We start from the raw sequence: 13,213 nt of genomic DNA, 5'->3' as shown, positions 1-13,213 counted from the left end.
GGGCAGGAAGCACACTGTGCGCAGGGTGGCTTCCTGCTTGGAGCCTGGGGGTTAGGATGGGAGGTAGCCTGGGTTCTGAGGAAGTCCCTTGTCCTCATCCCAGGCTCACCTTGGCCTTTGGGATGAGAAAGGGACAGGGCCCCCAACAGGCCTGTCACCAAGACAAGGAGTCAAGAGGCCGTTACTGCATTCCCAACGCTTCTGCTTTTATTTGGAAAGGAAGTTGCAACAACAGTGGTTCCAGTTGCTCTTCGTCATTTTTCTCCTCTCCTCCCCCTGTATGTGTATGATTCTGGGGTCTATTTTTAATTAACTTTAGTTAAACACCTGTATGAAAATCACTTGTCAGCTATAATAAAAGGGAAGTCTGAATGAGGCCCTCTGGTTCCATGAAGATCTTTAAAGGGAAAGGGAAGTAAGGCTGGAGAGGGTGTAGGTAAGTTTTAGGATAAGTAAACTTAAAGTGTAAAATATATATCACCATTTTAGAAGCGGGTTTTTGGGTTTGCTTTCTCCCCCTACTTTATTGGGGAGGACTTGCCATTGCTTTTATCAAGTGCTTGCTAGCCATGGATGCCAACTAACTTCTTCGATTGAAGGCCGGAGGAGCATGTCTGGTTCCAGGAGCCGCCTGAGCAAGTCCTGGCATTCTGCCGAGATGCCCAGATGAGTGGGGAAGGACACCCTCTTCTGCTGCTGCCACAGCATCTTGGGGATGTCTGTGTCATCAAAAGGTAGGCTGGCACAGAGCATGACGTACAGGACCACGCCCATGCTCCAGACGTCACCCTTCTTGCTATCGTGGGGAATACCCTGAAGCACCTCTGGGGCGGCATAGGCTGTGCTGCCGCAGAAGGTCTGGCTCAGCTCCCGGCATGATTTGGGCAACACCTTGGCGAAGCCAAAGTCTGTCAGCTTCAGGTTGAAGCCCTGCAACAAAGCGTTCTCGCACTTGAGGTCCCGGTGAGCCACACCACAGCCATGGCAGTAGCGGATGGCCTCGACCATCTGACGGAAGAGGGCCTTGGCCCGGCTCTCGGGCAGTGGCCCCCCATTCAGCACACAGTCAAAGACATCCCCTCCTTCAGCCAGCTCCATCACCAGGTAGATTTTCCCGTCAGCAGACTCCAGCGTCTCGTACACTCGGATGATGTTCTTGTGGTCCAGGGTGCGGACAATCTGGAGCTCCCGAGGCAGGAATCTCTGGATAAACTCTACGGAAACAAGGGAAAAGAGATGGAGCATCAAGTGCAGAAGGGCGTAACTCCTCCCTCCTGTCTGCTGCCTTCCAACTTCTGTCTGCCTATCTCCCCACCATGTCTGGGTCTTGTGCCTTGGTTCCCTTTCATAGTCTTTAATGTCTGTCTGCTTGGACACTGCAAAGAATGTTCACCTCTATTGTTTTTGTAGTTAATTACTGAAAGGAACTACTCCCTGTCAGCCTCAGGGACTGTTGTGAGCAGCCTGTGAGACCATGGATATCAAAGTGCTTTTAGACTTTTAGACTATTAGGGACTTTTAGACAAAGCTATTGAATCTCAGTTACGAGGCCTGATTTGCCCACAGCGTGGTGAGCCCGCTCCTCTCACGTCTGCCTCCTGACCCACAGTTCTTTCCATGAGCCCTGTCTTTTCCCCATCTCTGCCTTCGTTGACTCCAGCTCCTGCCCTCTGCTAGCCATGGCCTCGCCAGTCTCTGTTCCCCTCCTGGAATAGGAAAGGCCTAGTGGGCTCCAGCTCTGCTTCTGAGGATCCTTCACCTCCTTCCACTTTAATCTTGGATTTTAGAGGGTGTGATTTTCCTGGACTCCCAGCATCCCTGTGTTCCCCACTGACCTACCCCAGAGCCACAGTCTCTCTTGCTTTCCTTGGTTCCAGACTAAAGGGGAGGAGGGAATGATCCTTCTGACTGGAGGAAGCAGCTACCCACCTCAGCCAGCCCTCGCTTCCTCCAAAGGGGCCCCAGCTCACCTTCTGGCCCTCCCATCTTGTCTATAATTTTAATCGCCACTTTTCTTTGGTGTTTTTTGGAAACTGCTTCTTTGACTTTTGAGTAGGTCCCTTCCCCAATGGTCTTGCCCAGCTGGTACCCATTGTAGAGCAGAAAGTCCTCCATGCTGTCTAGCACCTCCTTCCTTCCTATCACCCTCTCAGCTCATGCTGCCTCTGTGAGGCAGCTCTACTCCACCATTGCCCTTGGCCTGCTCCTTTTCATCCGCAGCCGCCCCCAGCGCTGTAACATTCTCCGTCTGGACACACAAGCCGCGGGTGGTGGGGAGGGAGAGGGTCAGACATTTTAAAACTCTGGCCCAATTGTGATGTAGATGTTGTGTGACTCTTGGCCAAAATGGGCAATGCCCCCTGCCTGCCCTCACCACCACCACCAAACCCAGAACGGGTTAAGTCACGGCTGCGCTCAGCCCCCGCGCCAGGTAGTGAGTCGCAGCCCCGCCTGTGGGGGCCGCTCCGGACGTCTGCGCGCGGCCCGGGATGCCGGGCTCCTTTCTGTGGACACAGCCTCCTGCTCCCCCATCGGGCAGCTGGGGGTCTGCGCGACCCATGGCAAGAGCCCTCCAACTACCGGCTCGCGCCGCGCTAAGTGCCAGGGCGGCGCGAGGTTCCCCGGTGGGAGGAACGGGTTCTATGAGGTCAGCGCGCCACAGCCCGTGTCACAATGCAGCCCTCCCCCTCGACGCCCGGGCCCCGACGCGCCGCAGACACCTGCCAGGCTCCGCCTGGACCGGAGCGTCCTCACGCGGCCAGGGCTCAGGCAGCTGCTTCCAGCCTGGGACCGGCCTCGGCCTCCGGCAGGTAAGGGACGGGCCACGGGGCGGGCGCGGGGAGGGGGCGCCCGGCGGCCCGCGAGCTGCCTGACCGCCACTCCCCGCGCAGAGCGCCCCGGGGCCCGGACATGAGTGCCCAGGAGGCCCCGCAGGGTCGGAGATTCCCCATTGAGGCCGGAGACTCCCCTGGCTTTGCCGCCCCCCGCGAGTCCCAGGACAGCTCGGAGCGGGTAGCTACGGAGCACAACCCGGTCAGGTGAGGCCGGCGCCCCTCCCCGCCGCCCCACCCCGGCCCACTTTCCGTCCCCCGACCGCCCCACCCCCGCCCCACGTAAGGTCCCACATCCACGCCCGAACCTCTGGGACCCCAAGTGCACTCCCCGATGCGTCCCGTACAGGATGAGCCGGCCCCCGCCTCAGCGCCACCTGTCGCGCCCCGCTTTCCCCAGGCCGCTTCGACGCTGCCCCGGCTGCCACTGCCTGACGCTGCTGCACGTGCCCATCGACGTCTACCTGGCCTTGGGCGGGAGCCCCCGGGTCCGCGCCACCTGAGTGCGCCTGTGCACCGCAGCTCCGCTGAGGTCGCGCGCGCCGAGCACGAGACAGTGATGCACATTTTAAAATAAAAGAACGGATGCACATTTTAATAAAGCACAGCATAAACTGTTCTTTCCACTCCGGGCTGGCCGTGTATGCTTATCCCGTCGGATCGGGCTGCCCGCTGCTCCGCCTCATCCAAAGGCATCTTCCCTTCTGCTGCCTCCTCACTTGGACCCAGCCCCAGGGGCCTGCCCTTCCGATTCCGCTTTCTTCTCCCTGGACACCAAGCCCTTCCCCCATTTCTTGCTGGTCATGATCCCTTTCAGGGCTGCCTTTCTGCTCAGGCTCTCTCTGCCCTCATCCATCTCCCCAACACTCTCCTTGGTTCTCCAGTAAAATTAGCATTACTGTGCTGGACTCTGGGGGCCCAGAGAAGCTTGGGACTGGAGGGGGTGGACAGAGAACTTAACGAGAATGGCCACCCACACCAGGCCCATTTAATTCTCCCAAGATGGAGTTTGGTTTTGCTACCTGCTGTTTTGTGACCCTGGGCACCTCTGGTTTTGTTGAAGGGGTTAGGGGCTGCCCCGTCCCTGTCCATCTTGAGCCTTGGTTTCTCCTAGGACTGGTGGGGCCAGAAGACTGGGGAAGAAGTCGTTTGAAAAACTTCGATTCCTTATTCCTTTTTACAGGTGAGGGAACTGAGCCTTAAGCAACGTGCCTGGGGTCCCCCAGACGACAGGTGATGCTAGCGCACTCCTCAGCGTCCTCAGACTTGAGGCCCCAAAATACATGCATAGGAGGGGCCCATGACAGGAAGGCTGCCTGGAAGCTGAATATTTCCCACTTTCCAATTTTGCTTTAATGAACCTGTATTATTTTAATATTGGAAAAAATGTATGTAACCCAAAGGTCATGTTCAGTCTCCTGTCCCCTGAGATTTAAGTACGATTGACTCAACACCCCTCCTCTAATCCACATGGAGTAGAAGTCTAAGCCTCCCAGAGCACTTCAGATCCCGTGGTCACCAGAAAGGGCCACCCTTTTCAACTTCCACGACTTCCCTCCCAGGCAGTCCCAGATGTAGGAGGCTTATTGAAAGAAGAGAGGATGTTTGTCAAAAAGGATCTACTTGGACTTTAGACTTGACCATTCAGTGCCCCGGTCCTTTAACATCCTGGCTCTTAAAAGCGCCTCCATGCCTTTCTTTCCCCTTCACCAGAATAATCCCTGGCTTCAGGCCATAGTGCTGGCTTCTCTCTCCCTCCCTCCTCTCCCCCTTCACCCTTACCTCCTGGAGACGCCCCCCAACCTCCGCCCCGCCACCGGGACTCTCTGTTCTTCTATTAAGTGAAGTAATCCAGCTGTTTCAATCCCCACCAAACTCCATGCAGGTCCTAGTCTGCTTAACAACCCATTCTGCTGCTCTGCAGAAAAAGGGCCTCCCTGCCAGTAAACAGTACTCACCCTCCTTAGGAGGCCCTTGTAATTTTAGAGAGAAAAAAAACAGCTTCTGTATTGATAAGGTCTCTCCATTGCAAGCAACTGATGTTAGCTTAAGCAAAAAAGGAATTGATTGTTTCAAGTTGCTGGGAAGGATATGTTAGTGATTAAAGGAAGAACTATAGGAACCAGGGCATTCATTGGGCTGGAATCAAGGATTCAACCCCACCAGGACTGTTGCTTTGTTCCTCTCATCCCTGATTATCTCCTCTGGGCAGGGAACATGGCAACATGGCTGCATCAGCTTAGAAATCCCAGGAAGGGGGAATTCCCTGGTGGGCCAGTGGTTAGGACTCTGTGCTCCCAATGCAGGGGGCCCAGGTTCGATCCCTGGTCAGGGAACTAGATCCCACATGCATGCCACAACTAAGAGTCCACATGCCACAACTAAGAAGACCACATGCTGCAACTAAAGAGTCCACATGCTGCAACTAAAAGATCCCGCATGCCACAACTAAAGATCCCGCATGTCGCAACTAAGACCCGGCACAGCCTAAATTAAAAAAATTAAAAAATTTTAAATATCCCAGGAAGGGAGACCTGCTTTCTCGCAGTCTAGGTATACCTATCCCTGGGAAGGCCAGTGATTGGCCCTTCTTAAATCACATGCACATTCCTTGGGCCAATTACCACTGTCAGGGGGATGGGAGACTACAATTGACCAGGCTGAGCCACAGGTAAGCCTACACTTGAGATGCAAGCACAGCCAGGTGATTGACAGCATCACCAGAAAATAATGGGTAATGATGGAGAAAAAACATTCCAGGAGCAGAGACAGCTTATGTAAAGATCAAGTACCCCGGGAGGAAAAGAAGCCCGAAAAAAAGGGATAGAGAGTGGCAGGGGCCAGTGTAACAACTCAATTTGAAGGCAATGAGGAGCCTTAGAAAGTGTGACCAGGAGTTCTGTGTGACTGGGTTCTCCTTCAGGCTTTGTCCCTGTTTCATTCAATACAAGTCTACCAGCCAGGCCTGTGCAGGACACTGGGGATTCAGCGATGAACCTGACAGACATGGGCCTTGACCCTCATGGAACTCACATGGCCTAGCAATGACCTGCTGGGAGGCAAATCCCTTCCCTCTGGGCCCATTTCCTCACTAGTTTAAAAAAAAAAAAAGCACCAGTGATCTCTATGGACCTTGCCAGCCCACAAATGCTGAATCCTTCCCATTCTTCCTTTCTCTCTTATCTCCCTCACTTCCTTTCTCCAATCTTCTTGACACTCCTTTCCTTTAAAAAAAGATTTACTGGGACTTCCTTGATGGCACAGTGGTTAAAAATCTGCCTGCCAATGTAGGGAACATGGGTTCAATCCCTGACGTGGGAAGGTCCCACATGCCGCAGAGCAACTAAGCCTGTGCGCCACAACTACTGAGCCTGCGCTCTAGAGCCCGTGAGCCACAACTACGGAGTCCACACGCCATAACTACTGAAGCCCGCGCACTCTAGGGCCTGCGTGCCGCAACTACTGAAGCCCATGCACCTAGAGCCCATGCTCCACAACAAGAGAAGCCACCGCAATGAGAAGCCTGCTCACCCCACTCGCCACAACTAGAGAAAGCCAGCACGCAGCAACGAAGATCCAATGCAGCCAAAAAAATTATTTTAATTTTAAAAATAAAATAAAATTTAAAAAGATTTACTAGTGGCCTAGTGGTTAGGATTCCGGGCTTTCACAGCTGTGGCACGGGTTCAATCCCTGGTCAGGGAACTGAGATCCCGCATGCTGTGTGGCGTGGCCAAAAAAGGAAAAAGAAAAACAACAAACAAAAAAGATTTACTGCTACCTCCCATATGCTTGGTTAGTGGGGGATGCAAAGAATACAGACAAACACCTTGCCAGTGGGCCAGACCCTGGGGCTACATAGCTCTAGAATGGCCATGAGCAAGGGGAAAGGGCATTCCAGGTGGAAGGAACACTGTGGACAAAGGCCTTGAGGCAGGAAAGTGGAGGACAATTTCAAGGAACTCAGTTCAATCAACTTTCACCAACACCTACCTGGGCCACACGAGGTGCTGAGAACCCAGGCCTTTATCTGACAGATCCCTTGCCCTTGCAGAGCTCAGGATTCAAGGGATCCAGGGATGAGTTAACAGAAGAGAAGCTGAATCAGGGAGGCCTTGTGTTTGAACTTTGTTCTGTAGGTGACAGGGAGAACGACAGGCTCCAACCTTGGTCACTTCACTCTATTTTTCTTCTCCTTTTCCATCATGTTCTCTGTTGCTTCTTCCTTTTTTCTCCCTGGAAAAGTCACTGGCCTAAACTCTAGTCCTAGATTTGAGTCCTGATTGCCATTTACTAGCTGTGCAAACTTGGGCTACATACTTAGCCTCTCTGAGTCTCTATTTCCAAATCTGTAAAATGGGGCTAATGAAACCTGGTGGAAGCTTTCAGTAAAGTCATGCACATAGAGCACCAGGCAGGAATGTCGGGCACCACTAGCACTGAGCAAGAGAGGCTGCTGCTGCTCCTACCTTTGGCTTCAAGGGATAGCAGAGAGCCAGCCAGCCGTGTCCCCAGGGGCTGGGTGATGCCCAGCCTTGGAGAGGGTTGGGGAATCTCTCTCGCCTCCCTCTGCCAAGTTCCTGGCAGTCCTGCTCAGGTGCTGAGGAACTTGGTGGGGGGGGTGGGGGGGTGGGGGGGGGTGGTCATTTCCAGGGGAATCCCCAGGTTGGAAAGGCAGAACTGCCTCCCTCACCCTAGAGGGTAAAGCTTTCCCCAGACCCCCAGGCAGGACCCCCTCATCCCAGCCTCATTCTCAGCTTGAGGAATGAGGAGGGGCCCAGGGGAAGGAGGATACTTGAATCACTGCCTTCCCTGACTTCTCTCTCAGACACCTTATTAGACAGCCCCTCCCTAAGGGACCCTCTTTTAGAAGGAGGGGGCGAAGTACAGATGGACCCCCCCAGGTTACCATGGAGATGGCAGGGAAAGGGTTGCTATATCTCCATGGCAACAATTGACGTCAGCGCTACCCTTTCCCATCGCTTGATATGAGAAGGGGGCAGCCACCCCAACCACAAGCAAATCCCCCACAAAGCCTCCTCCCTTTACTGAGCCAATCAACCAAGGGGTCGACAGGCTTAATATAGCACAGGAGTTAAAAGCACAGACTCTGATGTCAGTCAAACCTTGGTTCAAATCCTCTTTCTGCATCGTTTTAGCTGTTTGAATTTGAGCAAGTCCCTTAACCATGGAAGTCTAGTATGTACAACAGGGATAGTAAGCTACATGCCTCCGAGGGTTAATGTGAGGACTGCAGGGGATCATGCAGGTAATAGGCAGTGGGCCAGCTCGTGGGAAGTGCACACTGATGTTAGTGACTCTCTAGAGTCCTGGGGACTTGTCAGGGCATTGTGGCTTCTCAGATATAGACTTGAAGCCCCTAAAAGGCCCCCAGAACTCCTAAGGACTGGGCCCTGAGTTTGAGCATTCAGAACTGGGGGGTCTCAAGGTGAAGCCAGAGACAGTGGAGCTTCCAGACTCTGAGGAAACCCCAATGCCACTTTCCCTGCAACCCCATCACGTCTGGACCCTGACCCAACTTCCCCTTCCTCCCCCCGCCCGCCTCTTCCTAGGCCTCCTTAGCAGGTATCTAACACTCGGGACTCCATCCGCTCCTCTCGGAGAAAGCAGGGATGAGGGCCGTGGGAAGACTTCAGGCAACCTAACACCAGGTAGATCAGTGGGTTGGACCCCACAGGAATATGGGTGTCCCAGCTCCCACTGGCCTCTCCTCACCTGCCCTTGGGGTAAGGACATTGGAATCATTCTCACTCCCTCTCTCTTCTCCAATCCCCAGTTCTGGTGCCCACAGTCTATTCTGCTTCAATTCCACCGCACTGCCCTGAATCAGACCCCCATCGCTACTCATCTTGATTACTCCAGTAGCCCCCTAACCGGTCTTGTGCTTCCTTCCCTGCTTGATTCCTCTAGCCCAGAATTATTCTATAAAGACCACAACCCAGCCATGTAATTCTCCTATTTAAATCTCATCAATGGCTTCTTTACATCACTTGTCCAGCCATGTGGACACCCCTGAGTTCTTCACAAAACCTTCTTCCCACCTTTCAGCACATTGTTCCTTCTGCCTGGAATAGCCTCCTCCTATCCCCCTTACCTCTCAGATCTCCACCAATTGTCACTCCTCAAAGAAGCCTCCTCTGACCACCTGTCCTTCCCCTCCCATAGCACCTGCTTGTCCCACTGTGTACTCATCTCTTCCTTGATCCCTGTTGAATGCCTGTTTACCCCGTTACAATATGGACTCACGGAGGGCAGGGGCTGTGTCATATTCATCCTAACATCCCGGGGCCTAGAATGGAAGGGTTCAGGAGTTGGTAGAATGTCTGCAGATTAGACTGGCTAGTGAATGACTGCTTGATAGGTCTACAGAGAGGCTGAGCACTGAGAGGAGAAGGAATAGCAGAGCCAGCTGGGGGATCTGGGATGGCTTCCCTAAGGAACCGACACTGGAACTGAGATGAGAAGCAGTTACCCAGACAAGGACATGGCGGTGGGAAATATCCCTGGCCCTGGGACTTGTCTGTGCCACGAGTGAACGTGGTGCTGAAGACACGGTGAAGAGGGACATATTCACGTTTTGGAAAGACAACCCTGGCTGCTCTGTGAGAACAGACCACATAAGAGATTGAGAGTAGCAGCGGGGAGATCATTCAGGAGGCTGCTGCAGGCTCCCAGGTGAAAGGCAATGGGGCCTTGGACCAGGTGTTAGCAGTGGAGATGGAGAGAAGCAATTGGATTTTAGACATATCCTGGAGAGGACAGGATTTCCCAACTGCTTGAATATGAAAAGGGAGGGACAGGGAAGAGTCTAGAACCAAGCCCAGATTTCCAGTTCAGGCAACCGAGAAAACGGCCAAGCTGGGGAACATGGGAGGAAGGGCAGGTGTGGGGCATGTTTGCTGTGAGGTGAAACATCCAGGGGGACGGGGCCAGGAGATAGGTGTTGGGCAGGGAAGAGAGGCTTGGGCTGAAAGAGAGAAGTGAGTCTCTGACACAGGTGGGCACCAAAGGCATGGGAATGCATGAGATCCCCTGGGACAGACCGTAGAAGGCCCAAGAACACCCATGATTAGGCAGTGAGTGAAGGATGAGAAATTTGCCATGTGGTGGCAACCACACGGTTGCAAATAAATAGCAAAAAAATCAAGAGTCCACAGTGTCCAGAAAAACAAGGGCACAAAAGTGTTTCAAATAGGAGGGAGTGTTTGTGTCGAAGTCAGCCACTGCTAAGGGGTCAAATCAGATAAAGACTCATGAGCATCCCTTGGATTTAGCAACAGGGAGGTCAGTGGTGACCTTGACGAGCTGTCCCTGTGGAATGGCGGGGGAGGAAGCCAGACTGCAGGGGTTGGGTGAGGAAGTGGAAACGTGTGTACACAACTCTTTCAAGAATGTTGGCTGTGAAGGGGAGCTGGAGAAGGACCTGGGGTCGAAGGAGGGCTTTCTTCTTTTTCAAACATAGGAAAGACTAGAGCCTGTTTGTTTGCTGCTGGGAAGGAGCCATCAGGGAGGGAGAGCTTGGAAATAGGTAAAGGAGGAAGGAATGAGAGGAGGGAAATTCCCCAAGGAGGGAAAAGAGGAGGTGGAATCCCCAAATATGGCCACACAATTGGCGGGGGGCAAGTCAGGGCCGTACAGGGCTCTGGGGGCTCAGAACAGCTGCCCACTCTCCCCAGCAGCCAGCGTGAGTCACTGGGGGGAAATAGCCCAAACAGGCAGTGTGGGAAAGGGAGCGGGGCCAGCATGCTCCTCAGGATCCCCAGAGGGTGGGGCAGCAGGGCCCAGCCTGGGCTCTGAGCCCGGAACCCCATGCCCTGAGCAGGACAAGGGCACAGAGAGGTTGTCTCACCCTTTGTAAGGATGGGCAGAGTAGTAGGAAGCCTGGGTCCTACTACTGGCTTTTCTCTGCCCCTCTCTGAAACTGTTTTCCTTTCTGCAAAAAATGTGGGCTTTTAATTTTTTTTTTTGGCGGGAGGGTGGGGGGGTGGGGCTGGGGGAGGTGTCAGGGACCCTTTCTAGCTTCCTTCCAGAAATATATGTGTGTTTGAACTTTGCAAACAGTTTCGGGCCTCCTAAGTCTCCACAAACTCATTCCTGGCTTCCAGATAAGAACTCCTGAACTAGAAGTGGCTGAGGAGCCTACTGCTTCTGATATCTAAGAGTGCCCCAGAGCAGGGGAAAGGCTCTTGTAAGGGCCACGGGGGCAGAGGTGGGAGGCTCTTAAGCCCGGGAGCAGTGAGGCCTTTTGAGGTGTGGTTTCTTCCTGAACACACCATCAGGGGTGTGTAAGCAGAAGCTGGAGGCCCCTGGGTGAAATAAGGAAGGGTTTATCCAAACGGCAGCTGACCTTCCTATCCTGGGCCCCCTCTTGCTGCCTCTGCCTGTCCTTGCCTTTCTGTCCCTGGGGGAGGAGGGTCTCAGGGGATCCTCCAGCACTGGTGACCAACCCCCTCCCACTGAAGCAGCTGAAGACAGACCACGGACTAGACCCCGCCAGAGGGGCTGGCGCTGCCCCACCCCGCTCTGCCAGCTGACGCCTCCTGCTAAAAACAGCGGGGCCCGGGGGGACTACGGGTTTTCAGGCCTCCCCCTCCAAGTCCCAGCAGGTATTAAAGAGGCCGAAGCCGGGCCAGGCAGACTGGACACTATGCTATTCACCGAGACTGCCCACTTCGTGGTGAATTTTCTTCTCTCTCGGTGAGGGGGCCCGGGGGAGGGTGCCGGCGCGATGAAGGGCCCCGGGCTGGCAGCTGGGGGGGAGGAGGAGTCCAGATCCTTGGGAAGGCCCCGAGGGGGGGCCTCCAATCCCCCTCCCCACCCCTCTACATGGGCCAGGAGTGACCCCGACCCTCGCGCCGCCGCGTCTGACACGAGGCGGCCGCCTACTCCCCGCCCGTCGTGCCTCCTGGGGTGACCGCTGCCCGTCTACCCCGCAGGCGCCCCCGGGCCACGCCCCCGCACCGCCTTGACCAGGAGTTGTGTTTCTGGGGCTGCCGGGGCCCGGCCATGCCGGCGCCCGCCGCCCACCGCAGCCTGGGCGACTACTGGCTGAGCCTGCAGCGTCGCCGCCCGCCAGGCGCCGCCTGGCGCTGGCCGGCGCGCAACCTCCTGCTGCTGCTGCCGGGTGCCACCGGGCTGGCGGACGTACCCTCGGCGCGTTGGCCCAGCTGCTACAGCGCGCGCCCGCGCCTCATGTGAGCGCGCGGGGCGGGGCGGAAGCCCTGGGTGGGAGGGGCGGTGCCTACGGCAGGGGAGGGGTCTGTGGGAAGGGGCGGATCCCCAGACGCGAGGGTCGGACAGGGGTTGGATAGGCTGGGCTTGACTGTACCTAGGAGCGGGAGGAGTGGGCGGAACTGGGTGGGGACGGCGGGGCCTGAAGCGGCTGACCACGGAAGGGACTAGGCGAAGCGGACGTAGACCCAGAGGGGGCGGGGAGCCTTGCCGCCGTCCTGTCGGCCCAATTTTCCCTCCCTCCAGGTGGAAGCACCGGAGGCAGAATATTAACTACCAATATCTGGGCAAGAGGAAGAGACATCTAGTTCCCCTGCGCCCGTGAGAGCCGGTGAGGGGCGGGGCCAGAAGAGGGCGCGATCTCGGAGGGGCGGGTCTAGAGGCGGGGCCTGACGGAGGTTGGGGTGGGGAAAGGGTGATACCCGGGCACGAGGCTGGTCCGCCCTGCCTTACAGGCTCGAGGACCCAGAGGGGTTGAGCCGCAGTGAGAGAGGCCCTGCGGGCCGGGCGTGGGTTTCTTCGGGGTTATTCATCCCTGCCCTTCTCAAACCACCGCAAACATTTTTTGGAAAATTGACAGATTCGACTATATTAAAATTTCTGTTCATCAAAAGACAACTAAAGGAGTAAAATAGAGTTCCAAAGAGAGCTCTTCAAACATAATGCCAACTTGGTGCCCCGCGCAGGGAGTGTGGGAACCAGAATAGGTCATGACCTTGGGCACCAACTGGGTCGGTTCCGGGACAGGAGTCACCCCAGCCCCAGGCCTGATGACCAAACTGAATGACCTAAGGGAAGCGGCCTGCTTGAAGGACACTGTCCTGTGTGTGTCTGTGTGTGCTTCATATTTTGGGGCATCTCTGAATGTTTACATCACCTCTGAGCATGGCTCTTTTTCTCTGTGTGTCTGTCTATCCCTGGTCTCTGTGTCCATTTATTTCTTCAACAAATACTTATCAAGGGCCTATTTTAGAGGATTGTGCCAGGTTGATACTCTGAGTCATTGAGTTCACTTTGGTGAAAGGAACAGTTGAAGTCCCTGTCCTCATGGCACTTACATTCTGGTTGGGAAGACCACAATAAAAAGAAGTCAGAGGGGCTTCCCTGGTGGCGCAGTGGTTGAGAATCTG

At 55.0% G+C, this 13,213-nt stretch overlaps 2 protein-coding genes across 2 annotated transcripts; one reads left to right on the top strand and one right to left on the bottom strand.

The window, feature by feature from the left end:
• Window positions 1–486: 486 nt before the first annotated feature.
• TSSK3 (testis specific serine kinase 3) lies at window positions 487–2,115 on the bottom strand. Its single transcript, XM_059918110.1, has 2 exons — window positions 1,971–2,115; window positions 487–1,214 (listed from the first exon to the last, which is right to left on the bottom strand). Exons 1-2 carry the CDS (start codon window positions 2,113–2,115, stop codon window positions 553–555), a joined length of 807 nt encoding a protein of 268 aa, XP_059774093.1. The 3' UTR covers window positions 487–552.
• FAM229A (family with sequence similarity 229 member A) lies at window positions 522–3,457 on the top strand. Its single transcript, XM_059918097.1, has 3 exons — window positions 522–2,810; window positions 2,892–3,038; window positions 3,232–3,457. Exons 1-3 carry the CDS (start codon window positions 2,674–2,676, stop codon window positions 3,332–3,334), a joined length of 387 nt encoding a protein of 128 aa, XP_059774080.1. The 5' UTR covers window positions 522–2,673; the 3' UTR covers window positions 3,335–3,457.
• Window positions 3,458–13,213: the final 9,756 nt, after the last annotated feature.

This window comes from Balaenoptera ricei, chromosome 1 (genome assembly GCF_028023285.1).
Source record: "Balaenoptera ricei isolate mBalRic1 chromosome 1, mBalRic1.hap2, whole genome shotgun sequence".
NCBI classification, from domain to species: Eukaryota; Metazoa; Chordata; class Mammalia; order Artiodactyla; family Balaenopteridae; genus Balaenoptera; species Balaenoptera ricei.
The sequence above is the reverse complement of the archived record's forward strand: the minus strand, read 5'-3'. Positions and strand labels throughout refer to the sequence as shown.